The following is a 23,761-nucleotide window of genomic DNA, read 5'->3' on the forward strand; positions in this document are numbered from 1 at the left end:
GCAGAGACTGTCTCTTAATTCGCCTCTCTGGGCCTCAATTTCCCCACGTAGTGGTAGTGAGGCTTATCTCCTTTGCAAAGAATGAGGAGAGCTTCTGAGGAAAAGCACACCGTGAAAGGAGGTGAGATTAACAAGACTGGGACTGCTCATCTTAGAAAAGAGATGACTAAGGGGGGATATGATACAGGTCTCTAAAATCAGGAATGGTGAGGAGAAAGTTAAGGAAGCGTTATTTACCCCTTCACGTAAGACACGAACAGGGGCTCACGCAAAGCAATTCGTAGGCAGCGGGTTTCAAACAAACATAAGGAAGCACTTCTGCGCACAGCACAGTCGGCCTGTGGAACTCATTGCCAGGGGATGCTGTGAAGGCCAAAAGAAGTAGATAAATTCACGGAGGATAGGTCCATCAGTGGCGATTAGCCACAATGGTCAGGGACACAACCCCATCCCTGAACCGCTGATGCCTAGAAACTGAATCTGGACCACTGGGGATGGATCACCTGATAATTGCCCTGTCCTATTTATTCCCTCTGAAGCACCTGGCTCCAGCCACTGTCGGAAGACAGGACAATGAGCTAGATGGACCATGGGTTTGACCCAGTGTGGCTGTTCTTATGTAAGATCTAGGTATTATTATTTTGCTATATGCACATACAGCGCCTGGCACAATGGGACCCTGATCTCAGCTGGGGCCTGTAGGGGTGACTGTACTCCCAGGATGCAGCTCACGTGGGGCCAGAGGCGCTTGGGGGAGTTTCATAACGTGCCTTTTCCCTTTATGAAAAAAGAAAAGGAGAACTTGTGGCACCTTAGAGACTAACCAATTTATTTGCATAGCTTTCGTGAGCTACAGCTCACTTTCCCTTTATGTGACTCTTGCCTCTTGTCCGGCAAGGGTTAAATGCCCAGGCTTGTGGTCGGTGGGTTTGCAGGACAGATGAGTCAGGCCAGAGGTGTAATCGGCTCTTGCAGCTGGCGGGTGGTGGGGTGTGTGTGGGGAGAGCGGGGGGGGGGGAGGTTTGTGGTGTAGAAATCAATTGCAGCCTGGCATGGGGTTTGGATCCCTGCTCCTCGCCTCTCTGCCCTGGATCCCAGTACAGAACCCTCCCCTGCCCGCTCTGCAGCTGCTGTGGGGCTGGGATTTGGGTGGAAGGGGGCGGGGGAGAACTGCAGAGGGGGAAGGAAAAGGTGGGGGACGTATAACTGTGCTGGTTCATACACAAAAAGGCAGAAGATGCAGGAAGCAACGTAGTGGAGGGGGAGCTTTTGTCATCTGGCATCTTCAGGGTCCTGGTGCCGCCTGGTTCCCGTGCTGGGGGCCTTGGGAAAGGGAGGGGAGCCAGGCCAGACATGGGGTGGCTGGTGGAACCCACTCCTGCCTATCCCAGGGGCTAAGATTATCCAAGGGGGTCGAGTGATTTGGGGGGGCCCAGGTCGAGACCTCTTAAAGGGGTAGGCGCCTTCTGAAAATCCAGCCCCTTTGAGGCGTCTCGCCTCAATCCTCTCGGAATCAAGGCGCCCCAGTTTGACTCCTTGCTGCTGGAAGTCTTGCCTGGAGACTAGAGCCTGGAGGGAGGGCTGCCCCGTGTCGACGGAGCGATTCGTCCATAGCGACAGTGCCCTGTGGTTCCCGATGAGCACCCCAAGAGCTTTGCAGGGAGCGGGCCTCGCCGACAGGGGCGGATCGCCAGCCCCATTTTACAGGTGGGGGAGCTGAGATGCGGGGAGGTGACCAGATGCATCCAGCTGGGCACAGGACTGACTCCCAGCCCTGTGCTTTGAAGGACACACGGCCGCTGCTTGCCTGGCATGCCATGGCGAAGACGAGGACTAGCTGTGACCCACTGCAGCTGAGCCCTGACCCTCGTGTGTCTGCTGGTCAGATTCTGCCTCCTGAGGAGCTCAAGGGACAGCACTGAGGGATGCTGGGAAGCTGAAATCAAACCCCAAGGGGCCTGATTCCTCTTTCCCACCAGCCAGTTGTACGTGGCTGTGACTTGGTCAGAACGTAGAGAGGCAGTGTGTAGGGCTGGATGGATCTGGGCTCTCTTCCTGGGTCTGCCGCTGACCATGGGCAAGTCCCTTGGCTGCTCTGTGCCTCAGTTTCCCCTCCCACCCTTTGCCTGTCTCTTTAGCTTGTGAGTTCTTTGGAGTAAGCCTCTCGCTGTGTATCTGCACAGCGCCTAGCTAATTGGGGCTCTGAGCTTGACTGGAGCCTCTAGACACTACTATAATGCAAGTAAAAAACAGGGGTTACTGCAGACTGACATGGGGGTAAGGGAGAGGAGAAGCCAGGCCCCTAGGGGGTCACGTGGAGTTTCCCCAGGAATGAATTTGGCTCCTTGAAGCTCTCCATTGCGAGGTAATGCTGTGAACTCTCCGATTTCTGCCCCCAATGGGCTCATGGATGGAAATCCCACAATGCAAATCTGTGTGCGTGCTGAATGGACACGATCCGATGGCCTTGACTGGCCATGTCAGAGGCAGAATATGTCCAAGGGGAAATACGCTCGGTTTCAGGGCAGCGTATGGTGACTGCGATGAAGAGCTGAAACCACAGGCCAGCGTCTTCTAACTCACGTGGTTAACGCTAGGCGGCTAGCACTGTATTTAGGGGCCTGATTTAACCAGGGAGCCAAGCCACAGCCTCGGCCATCAGTGCCTCGGCAAAGCGGGTCTCTTTTTCAAAGGAGATGAACGCGCCCAGTGCAATTGCCCCTCTGAAAACCAGATCCCAACCGGGGCTTCAGCCGGCCTGCCTTGCCAAGGCTGCAAGGAACAACCACAGCAGAACCTAAAAGGTGCCCCCGGCCAGTGTTTGGGGGGTGGGCACTGGAAGCGGACTCGGCAAATCAAGAACAATCGAGCCAGGGAGTTGAGGGGTGCACCTGAAGCCCTCCCCCCAACAAAGCTGCTACTCCCCAATTATGATAGTACCCCCCCACCCACACACCCCTTTTCCCGACCCCTTGAAGCGCTGGCCCCACCCGCCTCCCTCCCAGTGGGAGTCCCCCAGATCACCCGGGAAAAGGGGAAGCCCCTGCTTAGAGCAAGCAGCAGGGGCCCGCGGGACAGCACATGTGTTGCAAACAGGCCAGGGCTCTGCCTCATGCCTTGGCCCGGAGCTAGGCGGGCGTGGGGGCAGCCAAAGGGGGACGTGGTAACTGGCTTGGAGCAGGAAGAGCGGATCTGTCCCCCTGCGGACGGCGCCCAGAGAACTGGCAGCTCTGATGGCGGGGAGGGGGGCTGAGTCGTGTTACAGAGTTTGTTGCTGTTTTGAATAAGTCGATGGCAGAGCTGGGGGCTTTCGTTGTCCCGGCCCCCTCCTACTGGGGTGATTAGCTCAGTGGCTATGGGGCTTTGCAGGGGACGCATGGCCCTGCCGCTTCCTTTAGGCGGGGAAGAAGAGGAGGGCTCGGGTGATCTCTCTAAGACCCAGAGGGAGCCTAGGCCGGGGCGGTAGGCTGTGCTGATTGCAGAAGAGCTGGAGCCTTCAGTCTCCATCACCAGCCATTCAGGCGCAGAAAGAGAGAGCGAGGAAGAGGAAGAGGAGGAGGAGGAGGAGGAGAAGGGGCGAGGGGTGGGGGAGGGAATCTGGTCACCCGGCTGGCAATGGCCTGAGCCGATGCCTTGGGAGATCTCGCCCTCCTGCTCCGGCTGCCAAGTTGTGGACCGACCAGCCCTGCCTCCTCGCCACCCTGCTCCCATTCCGCTTGCACAATGCCCGCTGTACGGCGTAGCCCCTTCCTACACTAGGGGGGCTCTGCTGGGGATGTGAGCCGGTGGGCAGGGAGAGCCATTGTGGGGAAGAGGAGCCAGCCAGAGGAGGCCGAGCGAGGCTATGAGGTGTGGGCGACCGGAGAAGGCTCCTCGCTGAACCATGATGAAGACGGAGCCCCCCACCGCCAGCCCCAGCAACAGCAGCAGCAGCAGCCTGAGAAGCGCCTCTCCCCACAGGAACGCCTACGAAGCGGGGATCCAGGCCCTCCGAGCCACAAAGGATGCCCTTGGGGCCGCCGAGAGCGAAGAAGCCAAGAAGGCCAGGAACAAGAAGTATGGATCCAACGTGCACCGGATCAAGAACATGTTCCTGCAGATGGGGACCGCCCCGCCGGGCGAGGGCACCTGCGACCTGGCCAAGGTGAAGGAGAAGCCCGTCCGGCTCTCCTTGCCCAGGGCCAGCAGCCTGAACGAGAACGTGGACCACAGCGCGCTGCTGAAGCTGGGGACCAGCGTGTCGGAGAGGGTGAGCCGCTTCGACTCCAAGCCCGACAAGCCGGTCTCCAAGCTCCAGGAGACCCGGAAGATCTTCGAGCGGAGCCTTCAGGAGAAGGAGACCACCAACAAGCTCCTGCTGAGGAAGGAGAGGGCCGGCTTCCAGGACAGGAAGCTGGACGTGGTGGTGAGGTTCAACGGGAGCACCGAGTCCCTGGACAAGCTGGACACGGAGGCCGTGTCGCCCACTGTCAGCCAGCTCAGCGCCGTCTTCGAGAAGGCCGACCTGAGGAACAACCTGCACAAAACCCCCAGCAAAGTCGGGCCCCTCAACTCCAAGATCGTCAGCAAGAGGTCCCGGGTCTTCCTCCAGGGCCCGGAAGGGGGCAAGGCAGAAGCCAGGGGGGGCGACGGGCCAGCTCTCCAACTGAGAGCCAAGCATCTTGAGGGCGAGAAGGCCCAACCCAAACCAGTCGCGCCTAGGCCGGGCGAGAAGGACGCCACGGGCCCACGGGCCCAGAGCGTCCAGGAGGTGCGGAAGATCAAGCCGGTGGAGGTGGAGGAGAGCGGGGATTCGGAGCAGGAGTTCGAGGCCGCCGAGCAGGCGGAGGAGACGGCGGCCGAGCAGGACAAGAGCAAGAGCTTGGCGTCTGGGCCCGAGCGGGCCGAGCTGATCCAGGCCGAGGTGACGGTGCACGCGGCCTTGGAGAACGGCGGCCTGGCTGCGGAGAAACACGGGCAGGCCCCAGAAGCGGACACCTACCCCGAGGAGGAGGGCAAGGCCGAGGGGCAGGAGGAGGCCGACCTGGGCGATGAGTCCAAGAAGGAGGACTTCTCGGAGGCCGACCTGGTGGACATCAGTGCATACAGTGGGCTGGGGGAGGACTCGGGGGGGAGCGGGCTGGACGAGGACGAGGAGGCCGACGGGCTGTATGAGCCCGAGTCGAGCTGCGTGGAGATCCCCGGGCTGTCGGAGGAAGAGGAGCTGGTGCCCAACCGCAAGATCCAGTTCAGCACGGCTCCCATCCAGGTAGGCCGCTGGGCGTCCCCGCGCCTCGCCAGGGTGGGCGTAACGGGGCCGGGCGTGCCGGCCAATGGAGCCCTCTCTGCGCCCGCGGGGAGGTGTGAACAATTCGAGACGGGGATGTCATTCCCACCCTGGGGCACATGGTGAGGAAGTGTCAGAGCTGGGATCAGAACCCAGCAGCCCCTAGCATCTAGCTCCAGGCGCCACCTCCCTCCCCTGCCACCTGGTAGCTCCCTGCCCGGGGATTTTTCCAGATTGTCACGCCATCACCCTCAGTTAGTATTGGTCCAGCTGGGGTGCGATGCCACTTATCTTGGGCTATGGGGGTGCCATGCTATCTGTGCCAACGTGCTGTCTTTGTGCTGGCACCCATAAAATGCAGCCACTGCTGGGGTGGCTGGACAGCATCCTTCGGGACACACTAGTGCGGGGCTGGGAGTGGGGGAAGATATTGGCCAGGTACAGCAGAGCCAACCGCTCACTGGGGTGAGAAGTGCCGAGGGGCTATCAAGGGCTAGGCAAGACCGTGGGGTAGGGTCTGGGTCGTCCCCCCACCCCGGTGAAGGTCCGAGCCAGCCCTGCTGCAAATTGACCCAGTGATTCCAGGGGGTGTAGGTATGTGGGGTGCGGGGCTTTAGCCCATTAAGCCACCCCCATTTGGTGGAGCAAGCAGAACCCGCCTTTCTCTTCCGCTGGCAGAGTGTGGACTGGTTTCTGACACCAGCCTGCCGGCCCGGACCCCAAAGCCAAGCCAGGCCTGGGCAGCTGCCGAGGCTGCTGGATTCTCTATAGGCTGGATGAGGCTGCCCCCTGGCATTGTGGGCAGATCTGTGGCATGGGGCGGGCAGGTTGCTGGATCCAGGTGGGGTCTGAGCAGTGTGGGGCAGGAGAACATCCTGGAGATCCCTGGGTACGGGGCCCTCTGAGTCTGCTGTGTATCCCAGGAGCCTGGCTTCTCACAGGGATGGACAGCCTCAGGATAAGGATGAGATCATGAAGCTGGCGAGGAGGGTGAAGGGAGGATACCAGCTGTCTGATCCTACCTCAGGGGAGGCCTTTCCATTGGCATCTGGGTTTGGCCCCCCCACCGCGCTGCTCCTCTGCCCCATTGGGGGCCCGCGAGAAGAGGCTACAATCATCCCAATGCCAGAATCTAATGCCAGATTCCTCTCTGGAGTTACACCAGGGGCAGCATTTGGCCCAGTGCATGTGATTTGGGAATGGGAGCCAGGAGGGCTCGCTTGGCAGGGAGGAGAGTGGATGGATGTGTGTGCATATCGGCAGACACCCTGGTCCATTGCCCATGCCACTGTGGTGCTTAACTGGCCCTCTGCACCCACCCTAGATCCAGGAGATGGGAGCCATGGAATCGGTGCATAATTACACCGCAGCTATGGTTGCGCGGCTGATGAAGTGGTGGGGGATGACTTTCTCTGCAGACCGTTGGTCCAGGGTGCGCCTACCCCCTCCACCAACCCCTTGCTCCTGGATTGAGCTGGGGCTCAGTGTGCGGCTGGCGCGCGAGCCATTCCAGGCTGGGTCTGACTCTGAGGATCTGGGAATCGGTCCGCGAGAGATTCGCTGGCAGGAGCCGGGCAGTGCTGTTATCCATAGGCAGCCCTTGGGTCGGTGCACCTGGGTGGGGAGGTGTGGCTGTGGTGCAGAGGGACCTTTTGCGAAAGCAGAGGGTTGGGTGTCAGGAGAGTCGGGTTCCATGCCCAGCTCTGCCATTGACTTGCTGGGCGACCTTGGGCGAGTTACGCCTGTCTCTGTGCCTCAGTTTCCCTACGTGCAGCGCACGGGCCGTCAGGCTGACTGGGCTCCCTGTAGGGTTGGAGGCTGGGCTTGTTAACGTTTGGGTGGCAGGTGCCAGAGCAGGACGCATTGCTGTCATCCTGGGGGTGTGGGGCCATCGCAAGAGAGGGGGAGATTTGCCCAGTTAGAGGAATAAACTGGGAAGGACATTAAGACTTTGCTTGTGTTGTGTGCCGTGGCCAGGAGGAGACCTGGATGCAGATGAGCCCTGCTGGGTTTCCTTAGTGGCCTATCGGGGTAGGAGGCTAGGAGTGTACAGCTGCTGGGCTGAGCAGTGGTGGCTTGTCTTGGCCTTGTGGGCGGTGATTTTTGATTGCACCCCTCTTCTCCGTGTGATGAGTGTCCCAGGGGTTTACTGGGCCCTTCTCCCATTGCTGGCCTTACGGGGACAGTGATCATTGTACAAGCCCTTCTCCCAGTACCTGAGCATCACGAATGAAGGCCCTGACTGAGATCAGGACCCCATTGCGCCAGGCGCTGTGCATACAGAGTCGGAGTCCTTGCCCTCAAGAGCTCACAATCTAAATAGACCAGACAAAGGGAAACAGACTTGCCCAAGGGTCACCCAGTAAGTCTGTGGCAAAGCCAGGTCTCCTGGGCCCCAGTCCAGTGCTCTGTCCTCTGGACTGGACTACCTGTCTCTCCACTGGCCTACAGTTGCCTGTCATCCATTGTTTGGTGTGTCTTAGCAGCTGGGATCTCTTGGGAGGAAGGACTAGTCATTGGTCATGTCCCTGAGCTAACAGGCAGTGGTGTAGTATGTACTCCTCTTCCCCTGTGGGGTCGCCTTCGGGGGGCCGGGGGGGTCCACAGAGGAGGAGAAGCTCCAAGGCCGAGATGTACTGTGAAGGGGTGTGGGGGCAGGGAAAGAGTGGCTGGGTGCCCGGTATCAGGACTCTGCTGATCTCTGGACTATCACGCCCCCTCTCTCCACCCCCCCCCCCGCCCCCTCGGGTGCAGGAGAAGTGAGAAAGGGGAAGTCTCACCCCCGCGAGATGTGCCTGCTTTCTCGTCATAGCCTCTGAGCAAGCGGGACCGGCCCTCTTGTAGATTCACCCCGAGCCAGATGGGCACGGAAGAGCCTGCGATGGGGAGAGGAGGGAGGGGAGGGGTGACTGCACCAGCGATCTGGGGCAGGATTTGGGGGTGGGGGGCAGAAACATACATGGTGCCTGTGGGGGGGGGACACAGACGGAGGGAGATGCCTGGGGGGCATGGCAAAGGGGTCCACTGCTGTCAGCTGGCAGGGAAGTTACCATGCCCCACATCCCCAAGAGGGGCCATGCTGGAACTGGCAGGGCCCATCCGGGCTCCTGATTGTAGATGGACCACCTGTGCCAGTGGCTTGGAATGCCATACAGCAGAGTGGCGATGCCCGGGGCGATGATGAACTCCCGGGGGCCGGGCCGCTATTTCTGGGCCTTCGCGACTTGCTCGCACTTGCATTCCCCTTGGCTGGAGGAGCAGCGATTGCTGTGTCTCTGAGTTCGGTTATTTATAGAGCCGCGTCCCCAATTCCGTTGCTGAGTCAGTCGGATCACTTCTGTCTGCACCTGGGGCGTGCTGGGGTAGGGTCACTGGCGGGCTGTGTTTGGGGAACTGTTCTAAGAGGCCCGCTCCGCCCCAGACACCGAAGCAGCCGGGGTTTTCGGAAGAGTGCAGCCTGGAGGGTGCTGGGATCCTGTGAACATCTAGTCATTGGTGTCACGGCTAGAGCTACCAGGAAAACCTGGCTCTTTAGCTGCCTAAATGGGAGTTGAGCCCTTTGGAAACTCAGTCCCTGGTTGTGCTGCAGAGCCCTTGGAAACGGGGCCCAAGGACCGTGATGGCGGGGAGTGGCCAAGTGCTGTATTTTAAAGCCTGTTGAAATTGTACCACCCAGGCAACAGGGGGAGCTTAGGAGCACCGGGCATGTGTTATTGTAGGGCCTGCCAAAATGGTTAGCTGGTGTGTTTTTTCTCATTGGCGTGCGGGGAGTGGCGCATTTCAAATTGGGAGGGTGTCCTGCAGCCGAACTGGAGGGAGGATGAATTCGGGGCCTGGATTCCTTGCGATTCTCTCTCACGCTGGGAGCTGGGCTGGGCTGGACTTTCTGCCATAGCAACACACCTCTAAAATTCTCTCCCCTGCCAGGCCCCCAGGTGGCTGGCACCCCCTCATGCATGGGCATGCCCCTCAGGGGGAATGGGGGTGAGGGGATGCATCTCCCTCCTGTCATTCCCAGACCTTCTCGCACCTGGTAGTCCCTTCCCGCCAACTGCTTCTTTATGTCATCATGCCAAGGGCTTCATATGTGGACACAGCGCCCTAGCCTCTGATCACTGAAACCAGCAGCATAACGCCCCTTCATACCAATGAGGGAGAAGATCAGGAGATCAGGATCAGGCCGGAAACATACAGCCCAGTGGAGTTGCTATTATATATATTATGGTACTTCTAGAGGCCCCGTTGTGCTAGGCCCTGTACATAGAGTTCCTGCCTCAAAGAGCTTGGCAATCTAATCTGGCCAGCCCAAGGATGGGTGGGAGGAGAAACAGAAGCACACAGAGAGGAAATGTCTGGCCCAAGTCAGTGGCAGAGACGAGAATAGAACCCCGGCATCCCGATCTGGTGCCCTGCCCACCTGCCCTCTGGTCTTTGCCCATTGTTTTCACTCGAGCGGCTTCCAGATCAAATAGACTCTGGCACGTGATGGCTGCGGGTATGATTGAGGCACGGGCAGCCACACCAACGCTAGCTTTCATCGCGCTCGCACCGAGCGATGGTAGTCGTGCAAACGTGGCGGCTGGCAAAGCGAATACGTACCAAGCCCCCAGCCGGCTTGTCCTGGGGCGGCTGGCCTGTGTCACCAGGCTTTCGCTGCCATTGTTACTCACGAGAGCTAGCTAGATGTGAAAGCTGGTGCCTGCCCGGGCTACGATCGCCCCTTCGCTTGTGGCGAAGGAGCTCTGCCAGCCGCCAGCCCTGCAGTCCCCCGCTCAAGGGCTGAGCCACCGGGCTGGGTGTGTGGCACCCCTTAGAGCCGCCCTGCTAACGGGAGCCCCTGCCTTGGGGGCCGATCGGTCCGCACAGTCGCGCCAGCCAGCAGAGTCCGCTGGCCCGCCCGTTGCCCAGCGAGCCGAGATGTGGAGTAAGGAGCTGGTCCGTTTTCGGAGCGTAGCCTCGCTGTCAAACGAGCCCGTAGAGTAGGCCCTCACCTCCTGGAGCCTGGGTTCCACGCTCACCCAGCTCAGCTGCCTTCTGCTCCCAGAGGCCAGCTAGCGGCATCGAACGGGGCAGGCTGTATGGAAATGCAGCAGCCGCCGTCTTGGCCAACACGGAGGTTTGAATTGGGGGACCTCCGGAGCTAGATGCAGGAGAGGCCATAGCTGCTCCCTAGCTGCTGCTTTACCACCCTTATCTCTGTGGAACGGCACCGCGGGGCACCTGTAATATTCACTGACCCGTAGCATGTGGGCCAGAGCTGGGGGCGGGAGGGCTGTTCTGTTTGGCCCCTTCCTCTACTGTGGGGCCCTCCTAAGAGGACTGGGTGTGAGACGAGCCCTCTGCAGGTGACGGAGGTTGCATTGCTCCATCGTTACATGGATGGGCTGTTTGAGCTTGTTTGGGGCAAAGGCCAGGGCTTGGTGGGCGTGTTTCAAGGTGGTGGAATGTTCCCCGATCAGCTGGCATGGCGAGTTTTTCTCTCTGCCACACACAATGCCCCAGGGAGCTTCATTCCAAACAGCTTCCTCCCCAGACAGCCCAAATACCTAGAATACCTACCGTGAAGGGAGCAGCAGGAGCCGAGGCAATGTGCTGATCTGCTCCATGTGCACAGAAGCCGTCTGCAAGGAGAGAATTGGCAGTGCCCCTTGGTACTCTGCACGGAGCCTCTGCCGTGTGGGAACAGGCGCGCCATGCCCAAGTCCTGGCACCCTCTCCCCAGCGTGTGCTCAGAGGTGGAGAGGGGCTGCTGAGCGGGGAGGGTGCTCAGCAAACATATGGGGGTGCAGTTGACGTGTGTGGGGGGGCTTTTGGTTAGAGCGCAGACAGCTGGGAGGGCTGGGCTGGGGTCCAGTTTCTGCCTGGGAAGGGAATTGGGTTGGGGCGCAGAGGCTGATACGCCATTGGGATCGGAATCGTGACTCTGCGCATTTGAAAGGCCAGGAGCGTCGTCATAAATAACAGCCCTTTCCATCCACGCATCTTCACACCCCTCACAGAGGAGGCAGGCATCCACCTTATTGATGGGGAAACTGAGGCAGGGAGGCGCTCAACCCATTTGCCCAAAGTCGCCAGAGAGGCAGGGTTAAAACCTGGGTCTCTGTTATGCTCAAGTGCATTCCCACCGGTCATCACAGTCGCTCAGCCCACCATCAACTTGGCAAATCCCAAAGGGACGCGGCTTCCTTGTCGGTCTCTGGCAAGGTGCTGAAGGTGGTGTGATTGTAGACGCTGGTTGTGTCCGTAACGTCCTTGGGGTCTCCTGCGGGGCGCCCCCTTGGACGGCGGCGGGGAATTGGTGCTGGCACCGAGTGGGGCCATCAGTCATCTTGGGTCGTAGCCTAGCCGCTGGGCACGTGGTAGCTCAGGCCTCCTGGATGAGAAGTCGGGGGGTCGGGGTCCTGCCTGAGGGTTAAACCGGCAAATAGTCAGGGGCTCAGGTGACGGGGCTGGGTTGTCCAGGAAGCGGGAAGTCGCAGCCTCGCCTCCTGGCAATACAACAGTCCCAATGTCTCGTCTCCCTGGGTTGCTCCGTGGCCGGTGGGGCCTGGTTCCCCGTCTCCGCTCCGAACGGCTCCCCCTGCGCTCCCTCTCTGGGTCCCTCAGGCTCTGGGGGCTGCGGCTGGCCTATCCTCCAAGCTGGCTGCAGCTGGTCACGGGCTCCGTGGCGACTCGGCTCCCTGGAAGGGACGTCTGGCTCCTTCCCTGCTCTGCCTCCAACTGGGCTCGGGGGCCCGGCCCTTATCCCTCCTGCCCTGTCCCTGCCAGAAGTGGGGAAGGGACAGGGCTAACTGGGTCCAACAGGGTGAATAACCCCTTCTGTGCCGGAATGAGGCCGCCCCGCCTCGGTGCAATGTCCATCGCGGGCAGTTGTGTCACCCCACCGAAGCTTTTGGCACCCCTGTGATCGCCCGCGCAGCGGCGTTCCTGGGGGCACACGCTTTGGGATTCGTTCCAGAAAGCCGCCAAAACCCGAACCAGTGCTGATGGAGCTGGCTGCCGGGTTCAGCTTCGCATGTCCTCATTCCTGATCTCCTCCTGCCACGTGATCTGGAGCCGCTGACGGAGATGACAAGAGTCGAGCCGGTGCGCGTCCGCCTTGCGCGCCCGCCTTGCGCTTCCGCACGGCAGAGCTGCTGTAACTGGGGGTCCGGGGACCTGCAGCTTCACAGCAAGCTTGAGGTCATGACGGCCCCGCAGCGGCTGCGGAAGGGCCCGAAACACAGAGGCACGCTCCGCAGCCCATGACGTTGTCTTGTTGGCCGATCTCGTTGGGCAAACGGCAGCAGGTATTGGTCTGGTTATTAACCCAGAGAAAACAAAGTCCCTGGCAGTTACTGTCCAACAGCCTCCAGCTCGGTATTAACCCATCCAGACGGGACATGGACCGAGGGGCCGATGTCGGATATTTGGGCAGCATCCCAGACTGTGTTGGAGGATGCTCGAACCATGGCCCTCGGGCCAGCATCATATCAACTAGGCCTCAGTGCATCCCTTTGTGTCACACCCTTCGTTGGCTTGGAAGCGCTAGGGGGGCCAGGTAATTTCTCAGTGTCTGCAGGTGTTGCAGCGATCTGCATTGCTCCCGGAGGCCTGCTCCGCCTGCAGAGGGCAGGGGGCTGGGATCTGCACAAAGGCCTAGGGGCGTCGGGCCCCCGGCTGCCATTGAATTTTGGTGGGATTTGGATGCTGAAGTCCCTTCTGCACCTTTGAAAATCGCAGTCAAAGTTCTAGTCCTTCCTGTGACCCTGATCCACTGGGGGATGCGGAGCGAGTTCCTGGCCCTCTCTGTAAAGTGGGAGGGAATGTCTCTGACCTACCTGCATGGCGCTTACCTGGCGGATGCTTGCACAGGGCTCTGACGGGGTGGGCAGCCTGTCCATCTCCTACATAACATCCGTTCCCAGGGCATCTGAGTGCCTCTCGAGCTCCCCCAGGAGGCTGGGCAGTGTTGTTCTCACCATTTGATGCAGGAGAAACAGATGCCAAGGCCCGTCCAGATTGTTCAAGGTATCTCGGTGCTGCAACGCCTAACTGATTTAGGAGCCCGAGTCTCATTTTCAAAAGGGATTTCGGCAACGGCAAGCCAGACGCTCGTTGACAATTGCGGGGATTTAGGCTCCTAAGTGCCTGAATCCCTTTTGAAAATGAGACTCGGGCTCCTAAATCAGTTGGGTGTTGGGACATTGAAACTGCAACAACACCTCCCCGCCTTGAAAACAGTCTAGGTGACTTGGCCAAGGTCACTCGGGAAGCCTGTGGCAGAGGAGGGAGCTGAATGCTGGTTTCCCAAGTCCCGAGCTACTGCATGCACTGGGTATCACAGGGCTTTGCACTATAGCCCACGACACTGATCCCTAATACTCTTTTGTTCGGAGGGTTTAGCCGAGTGGTGTTATCCCTTCTCCTCCTAGCCCCTTATGGCTGTAATCCTCTCTCCGTGAGTGGTAGATGCTTTATCTGAGAGCCTGGCTGGGGTAGCCCCTGCTACCAGTCGATGAGCCATCTGCTCCGCCTGTATTCCCAGCCAGGTGAATGTGGGGGGCCGGGAGGACCCCGAGGGGGGAATGTGGACTGTTCCCCTTGCCACCAGAGAGGAGGCCCATGCAGCCTTTGCCCCGACGTGTGGAGCATTACAATGTCTGCACGGGTCTTGCAAGGAGAGATCCCCTCAGACAGGTGGGCTGCTGCTGCTCCCCTTGCTTTGCAGAGCTGACCCTGGCAGCTGCCTCTTCCCTTAGCCTAAAGCCGCGCGGAAATGAAAGGAGGGGGTGGTTAGCCATATGGCAGACCTGGGTTCGAGCCCCAGGCCTGTGGGTCTTGCTTAGGGGGGGCGCTGCAGAGGCAGCCCGGCCAGCACTGGTTCAGAGGGAGTGGAAGAGGAAGTCGACCGCTGATGGTGGGGTTACTCTAGCCCTCCTTAGCAGCGGGGCCAGCAGGACTGAAAGCCTGGCCTGGCCGCCCGTTCGTCATGACGGAGGGCTTGCCGGGCCGAGAGAAGGGGCTGCAAAGTGACGTCTCCCCCCTCCAGCTCCAGTCCGGAGCCAAAGGGTGGAGGGGGAGCTGAGCCCCCTGCCTTCCCCCAATTGCAGCCCTGCCGAGTTCAGTGGGGCATGGCCCGTTGGGAGCCTGTGTTGGGAGCCCTTAGGGGCCTTACGAGTGGAAACACGGGGGCGAATCCTCCGCTGGTGCCATTGGGCGGCGCTTGGCGTCTGGCCGAGTCGCACTTCAGCTGAGGCTCTCGCCGTCATGTGGGTGGGGCAGGATGGCCTCAGGGCTCCGGCAGGGATGGGAGTGTGTGTGTGTGGGGGGGAACAGTGAGGTGGGTCTGTATGACCCTCACCATGAGACAGCCAGTTGCATCATAGTGCCAGGTAGTTCAGCTCACTCCTGAACAGGGACATCTGCGGTACCCCGACTGACAGCTACACCCTCCCTTGGAGCTGTTAGCTTCCAACTTTGGGGGTGCCCCCTCTGATCTCCCGGAGGACTGCAGATGCCCCATGCAGAAGCTGTCCCATGACGAGAGTTAATGGGACCTGGGATTTACTGCATTATACGAACATACAGGCCCAGCTCCAGTGAGTGTCTTTGCTTTTATCTTCCAGCTTTGAACAGCTGGTGGGATCAATACCTCTCCTCTGGCCTATTGTCTGGGGTGTGTGTTATTGGCCTATAAATCCTCCTTCCCTCCCTTTTCTCTCTGTTTTTGTGTGTGTGCGCACGTGTGTCCGGCTTAGCTCATCTGTTCCGTTTGGGACCTCCTTAGAATAAAGCGAGAGAGGGGCAGTGGGGGGGATTGGGTGAAGGTCTCCTAAGAGGTCACTCGGTTAGACTATAAAGAGCCTTTCAATTGTAAAAACGCAAGGCCAGCAGCAGGCAGTGGGACGAAGTTCTGCGCTGACGCAAAATCTTCAAAACTCTTGATAAAATAAGGAACTTCCTGCAGAACAAAGCAACTTTCTAGCCTGGCTGGGTGACCTTCAAAAGGCCAGGTTTCTGACGGGCACAGAGATCAAGGGCTCCCACTCTGGCAAAAATGCATGCAGGGTAAGACATGCATGGGGCCAGGATCATGCCTGGGATTTGCAAGCTGGAAAGATCATCCATGGGCTATACAAGTTGAAAGGGCGGTGCATCGCAGTCTGCATGTTGCAAAGACCATGCGTGGAATGTATCCCAAACTAGGTATGATCCTTGCATTTATCTGCAAATGATTAATCCTTGCATGACTTGCATCACCTATGCCTGATCTTTGTGCTTCTGCCTCCATAGGTGGCTTCTGTCTGGGCTGAGTATGATACCTGTTCCCCACCCCCCTTATTCTGCCCACTCCCCCAGCTCTGGCATGGGCTGCACAAAAATGAAAGAGAAAATATACTCCCCATGGTCTCCTCAGTTTGTTGCTGGTTTCCCTGGTGACTGCATGGAAACTGACCAGCACAAGGGCTACGAGAAAAGCTGGACCCCTTCCTTCCTTCATCTGGCATGAAAGAAGTGTCTCCCCCTGCCCCCGCTCCAGCCTCCAGGGCTTTGCGGCTTTAGGCTACAACTGGTCTTGAGGTGTGAGTGTAGGGGAACAGCTTGGACTGGCAAAGACACCCTTGCCATGGGCTGTTAGCCTGCCAGGCAGACCTCTGCCGTACTCAATTCTGTGCCTCTCGCTCCATCTCTTGAAGGAGATGGTCAGATCTCAGCTTCTTCATGCTGTGTCTTATGTATGGAGCTGCTCGTGCTTGCGATTTGATCCTGAGTCTCGTGATCTGGGGGAGGGAGCTGCGTGTTTGTAATTCCCCAGCTCCTGGACTCATGTGATTTACGTGGTGTTTACATTAATGTGGGTAACCCACTGCCCCAAGCCATGGTAGCTAGGGTGACGGACGAATTCTTCCATCAACCTAGCCGCATCTACACCTTTTAGCTCATCTTAGCGATAACGCCTCCAGGTGTGAATTTTTCACGCTGAGCTAACTTGCTCCAAATTTTAAGTGTGGACCAGGCCACATAATTAGTTTGCAGCAAACTGGGGTGTGAATTTACCCCACGCTCCCCTGCCATGGTCTAACTGTCCATGTGGACCCTCCTGACGTCCATTAACAGTCGTTAATGCACTTTGATCTAGTCCTTTTTGAAATGGGACTAATCAAAGCACATTAACAAGCTATAAAAGCGCATCAGATGGATTTACACAGTCAGTCAATCTGGTAGGCTAGTGCAAGGTAGATTCACGTGCCAGCTTCCTGCGAATTGACTGTTCGTGTAGCGTGACTATGGGTCAGTGTGTGTTCCTGGTTCCCCCCTACTCCCACCCCGTGCCTGATCTGCAGAGAAGCGGAGTCTGTTACAGCCCAAGCTAGGGGATGCTAGACTGTAGGTCAAGCTGCAGCAGCTCTGGTTTTTAGCCCTGCTTTGGTACCCGTGGTGTCAGCCAAGATGGGACCTTGGTGGTTGCTGAGAGAGCTTGAAAATGTGAGCCCTAAAGGCCTGAAAAGCAGAAGGGGAACAAAAGGAACTTAAAATGCATCATATTTGGCTTAAAAACATGAGATTTTTTTTTTAATCTCCTGATTTTTTGGGGCAGGGGCCTGACTCGTGATTTTTAAATGCTTGGGCCTGGCAGCACAGAATACATACAACTCCTCGAGGGCGCTAGGCTCGTGGTCGTCGCGTCCCTGCTGCAGAGAGTTGAGCGCTCTGAGTGGAGAAAGCGTGCCCGGAGGTTGGCATCGTGATGAGTATTTATGGTTTGTATCACTGTAGCGACTCGGAGCCCCAGTCATGGCCCAGGACCTTGCTGCGCCAGGCACTGTACAAACAGAACAATTTCATGTGATCTAGTGCCTGGGCAGTCCATCCCTGCAGTGGGTTTTCAGGGGAGGGCTGCATGGCTATGACTGTGTCCTGGAAGGAGGTCCCAGGCATAGGGGACTAATAGGGCCAAGAGCGGAGGAAGGACAAGTAGGGAGCAGTTGGCCGAGCTGTTTGGGCAGAGGAGAGGGCAGCGGGGGACCCCTGGATTTCTTCCAAGAGAAGCCACCAGATATGGATTATGGGTCTTGGATTTTGCAGAGAGCATTGTAGCCCTAGGCCCTGCAAGGTGTCATGGCCCTGGCCAGCATGCAGAGAACTTCATCACTAGGGCCCTACCAAATTCACGGACATGAAAAATGCATCACGGGCTGTGAAATCCGGTCTCCTTCTGTGAAATCTGGTCTATTGTGTGCTTGTACCTTATACTGTGGAGATTTCACAGGGGAGACCAGCGTTTCTCAAACTGGGGGATCCAACCCAAAAGAGAGGTGGAGGGGGCTCGCAAGGTTACTGTAGGGGGGTTGTGGTACCCTTACTTCTGTGTTGCCTTCAGATTTGGGTGGCTAGCGAGCGGCGGCTGTTGGCCAGGCACCCAGCTCTGAAGGCAGTGCCCTGCCAGCAGCAGTGCAGAAGTAAGGGTGGCGATACCATACCATGCTGCTGGCAATGGTGCTGCCTTCAGAGCTGGGCTCCCGACCAGCAGCTGTCACTTTCCAGCTGCCCAACTCTGAAGGAAGTAAGAGTGGCAACACCGCAACCTCCCTACAATAATTTTGTGCCCCTCCCCCCCAACCTCCTTGTGGGTCGGGAAACCCCACAGTTACAACATGGTGAAATTGCAGATTGAAGTATCTGAAATAACGAAATTGACAATTTTTAAAATTCCATGACCGTGAAATTGACCAACATGGACAGTGAATTTGGTAGGGCCCTACTCATCACTCACAGTGCTTGAACTCCGGTCCCTAGTCCCAGGTGTTCTTCTGCAAAGAAACTTTCTTTCCCCTGTCAGCAGCACTGTGCAGATACTCCCTGGCCATCGGCCAGGAGACCTACTCACCCCGTCTGTGCCGCCTTCCCCATCCCGCACCTCCTGCAGCCGCCCGCACCCATTGCACAGTCAGACCGAGGCCTTTGCCTGCCAAAGCCCTGCAGATAAAGATCTCTCTGTGCTCTGAGCGTGGAGCTTCTCCGGGTCCTGGCGGAGAAGGGAATCCGAGCACTCTCCGCCCGGAGCGGATGTCAGGGGGTTGCTCTCTATGGACTCACCGGTTGGAATCCGCAGCTGCAGAGCTGGGTCTCTGAATGCAGCGAGGGAAGGGAACAAACGGAGGTTCTGAGGCTCTGCTGCGTCTGTTTAACCACAGGCAGCAGGGAGCTGGGCTCGCCGCCTGGATGTTGCACTAGGTACCAGCAGACACGTGTGCGCGTGTGCCCAGGCACACACAAACACGTGTGTACAGGCATGAGCGTGTGTTTGTGCACATGAGCGTACATGCTCATGCATGTGCCTACACGTTTCTATATGGGGGGAGGGATAGCTCAGTGGTTTGAGCATTGGCCTGCTAAACCCAGGGTTGTGAGTTCAATCCTTGAGGGGGCCATTTAGGGATCTGGGGCAAAAACTGGGGATTGGTCCTGCTTTGAGCAAGGGGGGTTGGCCTAGATGACCTCCTGAGGTTGTGACGAAGTGGGACTGTTCTTAATGTTTCCTCTGAATAGTGTGGGGGTGCCTCAGTTTCCCCATGGCAGTTCTTAAGTATCTAGGGGGTGGAGTAAGGGTGTATGATCATTGCAGAGCCCTAGAGGGCAGGTGTGTGCAGGAGTCTGGACACAGAGAATGGCCAACACCCTGTTTCCTGGCAACTGATGGCCTGGGCCCTTCCCCCCTGCAAGGTGAGAGCTGAAGGGTTGGAGAACAAAGGAATCAGGTGACCACCTGGCCCGGGAAAGGAACAAAGCCCAGAGGAGGAGGGGCTGGCTGGGACATGGAGTGAAGTGCAGACGTGGTTGTCTGGCTCACTGCCCCCCAGAATGGACCCAGCTGAGGGGTCCCGTTCTCTGCACCTGCAAGCTCTGTTTTAGACCATGTTCCTGTCGTCTAATAAACCTTCTGTTTTACTGGCTGGCTGAGAGTCACGTCTGACTGCGGAGTTGGGGGGCAGGACCCTCTGGCTTCCCCAGGAGCCCCGCCTGAGCGGACTCGCTGGGGGAAGCACACGGAGGGGCAGAGGATGCTGAATGCTCCGAGGTCAGACCCAGGAAGGTGGAAGCTGTGTGAGCTGTGTGTCCTGAAGACAGGCTGCTCACAGAAAGGCGACTGCCCCAGAGTCCTGACTGGCTTCATGGGGAGCAGTTCCAGAGCATCGCCCAGGGACTCCGTGACAACTGGTGGCAGCGGTGGGATGTACTGCACCCCGTGGATGGCGCTTCCTGCAGTAAGTGACTGGGGAGCAGTAACACGAAGGGGGATTGCCGAGGACCAGGCCTGCTGAAGGCTCAGAGAGGAGCGGTTTCGGGGGGCGGTTAACCCCTGGGAGTGTGTGACCAGCGAGAAGGACTGTGCAGTAACAGGGTTCCCCTGGGGATTGCAGCGAGCAGTCCAAGGGGCGGAGGAGTCTGCAGCTCGACCCTGGCAAAGAGGTGGTGACCTCGAGAAGGGCTGGCACACTAGGGGTTCTCCCTGGAAACCGTGGGGAGCTGAGAACACACAGGCCTGTGAGTCCACAACAACTTGGGAGGAGCGGAGTGACGGCCTGTCACCGTCTCCTTAAGAAGGACATTGTCACCCTGTGCAAAAAGAGAGGGTTGAGCGTTGGAAAGTTCACCAAAGCAGAGTTAATCGTGCAGCTGGAGGAGGATGACCGCTCTAAGGAACAGATTCCTGACCCCAACTGGGGCTATAGCAGGATCTGGGAGCAGCTGGAGCGGGAGCCAGGCATCGCCAAGACTCCTGTCCCCGACCAGACGAGGGTCTTCACGATCGGGTTCCCCATCGGGGGATCGAGACGGACGGGATTGGAGCTGAGTCTGAGAGAGCAAGAGGACCGTGGGAGACAGCGAGAGCCCGAGAAAGAGCTGCAGAAGCAGCAGCAGCATGAACTGGCGGTGGGGGAGCGGAGAGGCCTAGGGGACCTCCCCGGGGTGAGTGGGGATAGACCCCGGGGTGCCAGTTCCGCAGGGAACCTCGAGACTAAATTGCTGCCCTGGTTAAGGAGGGGGGGGGGTGTGGATGCCCACCTCACTGCCTTTGAGCAGGCTGGTGATTTGAACCAAGGGGACCCTGCGGAAAAGCCCCGGTGTCTAGCTCCCTTGCTGGGTCCCAAGGCCATAGACTCCGTCAGCCAGATGGTTGGGGATGTGGACAGGCTCCCACTCCTGACCCCAACCTATATGTCTGTGTGGAGTTTCCTGGGGCCAGGCCCCCTGGACCTCCAGTGGGAGCAGAAGGTGATGGTCAATGGGGAGACATTCTTGGGGTGGCCAAAGGGCATGGGCTGCATAAACCTTCCCACATGCGGCCTGCGAGTGCTATCGACCACCCCTGACCTAAGGGAGGGTGTGAAAATGGAAGGGCCTGGTGTAACTCCTACCAAGGAATGGGAGAGATGCTGGGGCATCCATGGGAACGTTGGTGGCTTCGAACTTCCCCAGGTCACCGGCTAAAGAGACCCCGCTCAGTTCGATCTCGAAGGGGGGAGAGATGTGACGAAGTGGGACTGTTCTTAATGTTTCCTCTGAATAGTGTGGGGGTGCCTCAGTTTCCCCATGGCAGTTCTTAAGTATCTAGGGGGTGGAGTAAGGGTGTATGATCATTGCAGAGCCCTAGAGGGCAGGTGTGTGCAGGAGTCTGGACACAGAGAATGGCCAACACCCTGTTTCCTGGCAACTGATGGCCTGGGCCCTTCCCCCCTGCAAGGTGAGAGCTGAAGGGTTGGAGAACAAAGGAATCAGGTGACCACCTGGCCCGGGAAAGGAACAAAGCCCAGAGGAGGAGGGGCTGGCTGGGACATGGAGTGAAGTGCAGACGTGGTTGTCTGGCTCACTGCCCCCCAGAATGGACCCAGCTGAGGGGTCCCGTTCTCTGCACCTGCAAGCTCTGTTTTAGACCATGTTCCTGTCGTCTAATAAACCTTCTGTTTTACTGGCTGGCTGAGAGTCACGTCTGACTGCGGAGTTGGGGGGCAGGACCCTCTGGCTTCCCCAGGAGCACCGCCTGAGCGGACTCGCTGGGGGAAGCACACGGAGGGGCAGAGGATGCTGAATGCTCCGAGGTCAGACCCAGGAAGGTGGAAGCTGTGTGAGCTGTGTGTCCTGAAGACAGGCTGCTCACAGAAAGGCGACTGCCCCAGAGTCCTGACTGGCTTCATGGGGAGCAGTTCCAGAGCATCGCCCAGGGACTCCGTGACAGAGGTCCCTTCCAATCCTGATATTCTGTCCGATGAAGTGAGCTGTAGCCCACAAAAGCTTATGCTCAAATAAATGGGTTAGTCTCTAAGGTGCCACAAGTCCTCCTTTTCTTTTTATGATTCTGTGTGCACAAGTGTACGCATACTTGTGCCTGCTCATCTGTGTGTACACCCACCCAGACGTGCACAAATACACACACGCTTGCACACACACACAATATCGTTTGAGACTGTCTCACATGACCATCTCAGAAGCAAACTAGGGGAATATAGCCTAGCTGAACCTACTATAAGGTGCATGCACAACTGGTTGGAAAATCGTACTGGCTGGGAGAGTAGTTATCATTGGTTCACAGTCAAGCTGGAGGGGTGTATCGAGCGGGGGGTCCCGCAGGGGTCTGTCCTGAGTCTGGTTGTGTTCAATAGCTTCATAAATGATTTGAATCCTGGCATAGAGAGCACATACATAAAGTTTGCGGACGATACCAAGCTGGGAGGGGATGCAAGCGCTTTGGAGGACAGGATTAGAAATCAAAATGAGCTGGACAAACTGGAGAAATGGTCTGAAATAAACAGGATGCAATTCAATAAGGAGAAATGCAAAGTCCTGCAGGAATGATCAGTGGCACAGATACCAAATGGGAAGTGACTGCCTAGGAAGGAGCACTGCAGGAAAGGATTAGGGGTTATAGTGGACCACAAATGAAATGTGAGTCAATAGTGTAATACCGTTTCCAAAAAAGCAAACACCATCCTGGGATGTATTAGCAGGAGCGTCGTAAGCGAGACACGAGCAGTAATTCTTCCATTCTACTCAGCACCGATAAGGCCTCAGCTGGGGTCGTTGTATCCAGGTCTGGGCGCCCCACTTCGGGAAAGGGGGACAAACTGGAGAAAGTCCAGAGGAGAGCAACACATATGGTTCAAGGCCTAGAAAATACGACTTACTAGAAAGCAAATTGTGTGCCCTGGAAAAGAGAAGACTGAGGGGGGGACGTGACAGTGATTTTCAAGTACGCAAAAGATTGTTATAAAGAGGAGATTGATCAATTGTTCTGCTCAACCACTGAGGGTAGGACAAGAGGCAAAGGGCTTAAATTGCAGCAAGGGAGATTTAGGTTCGACATTAGGAAAAACTTCCTGTCGGGGTAGTTAAGCACTGGAATAAATTGCCTCGGGAGGTTGTGGAATCTCCATCATTGGGGGTTTTTAAGAGCAAGTCAGACAAACCCCTGTGAGGGATGGGCTAGTTAATACTTAGCCCTGCCTCAGTGGATAGGGCTGGACTAGATGGCCTCTGGAGGTCCCTTCCAGTCCGACATGTCTCTGATTCTATGCACACACACACATTTAGGTACGTGCACATGCGGTCACACACATGTGCACAGGCCCACCGATGAAGATTCATGTCCGAGATAGACTGCGTTCCTAGAGCTCTTCTTCGGGGGGAGGGGCTGCACCCAGAGTCCATTCCGGGCGGGCACAAAGATCCAGTTCCGGTTCTTCCCAGGGGATAGACAGCCTAGTAGAAATGTCTGCTTTTCTGACCCTGGTCTGCTCTCCCTGCTGGACACAGGCACGGGGAAATCCTGGCCTGAATGCGTGTGCTTTCCTCAGATGGCTGCCAGGCACGACTCCCCTGTGTGTGCTGCGCCAGGAGCACTCAGAGAGCCATTAACTCCCTAGCTGGGAGCGCTTGGCAGCTTGTGTGTGGGCTGGGCTGCTGTACAGCTCGCTTGGATTCTCACATCCTCAGGACAGGGAGGGTCTGCAGTGCACAGGGATCTTCCCATCGCGGGAGCGGGGGCCTTGGCTGGTGGCAGGCCTCCTGCAATCATCAGGGCGTCTGAGGTTCTGCTCTGTCTGGGTTACTTGGGAGAGTAAGAGTTTAGCCCCACGGCTGCCCTAGGACACGGGTCAGGGCCTGTGTCGTGTCGCTCTGGTTCATTCGCTAACTGGGGCACGGGGAGGGGGTCAGTTTGTGGGCAGGAGACAGCTGCGGAAGTTGTTGATTCCTTGCTGGTACCAGAAAGTCTCCTATTGACTTTGGACCTGGCTGCATATGCTGCTTGTCTGGGGCTGGTTATGGGCTGGGCTCCGCTGACCCGTGAGACGTAACAGCAGCGTCTGACCCTGCATCCTTAAAACCCGCATGGCGCCGTTCCCCAGCGCTCCCTCTTCCTGGAGCTGCAGACTCCTCCCCCACTCAGGACTAGGCTCCGACGCTAACTGGTGTCATATCAGCCTCCAGATGGTCACGACTTCTAGTCACTAG

At 57.8% G+C, this 23,761-nt stretch overlaps 1 protein-coding gene across 1 annotated transcript in view; it reads left to right on the forward strand.

Moving 5' to 3' along the window:
- Positions 1 to 3,561: 3,561 nt before the first annotated feature.
- The window catches only part of PPP1R9B (protein phosphatase 1 regulatory subunit 9B), a 50,374-nt gene continuing 30,174 nt past the window's right edge, over positions 3,562 to 23,761 (forward strand). The window contains exon 1 of the mRNA XM_048830141.2: positions 3,562 to 5,248. Coding sequence (XP_048686098.1) covers positions 3,884 to 5,248 — 1,365 coding nt within the window. The 5' untranslated portion in view covers positions 3,562 to 3,883. The remainder of the gene's footprint in view (positions 5,249 to 23,761) is intronic.

The sequence above is a fragment of the Caretta caretta genome, chromosome 27 (genome assembly GCF_965140235.1).
Source record: "Caretta caretta isolate rCarCar2 chromosome 27, rCarCar1.hap1, whole genome shotgun sequence".
Taxonomy (NCBI): Eukaryota; Metazoa; Chordata; order Testudines; family Cheloniidae; genus Caretta; species Caretta caretta.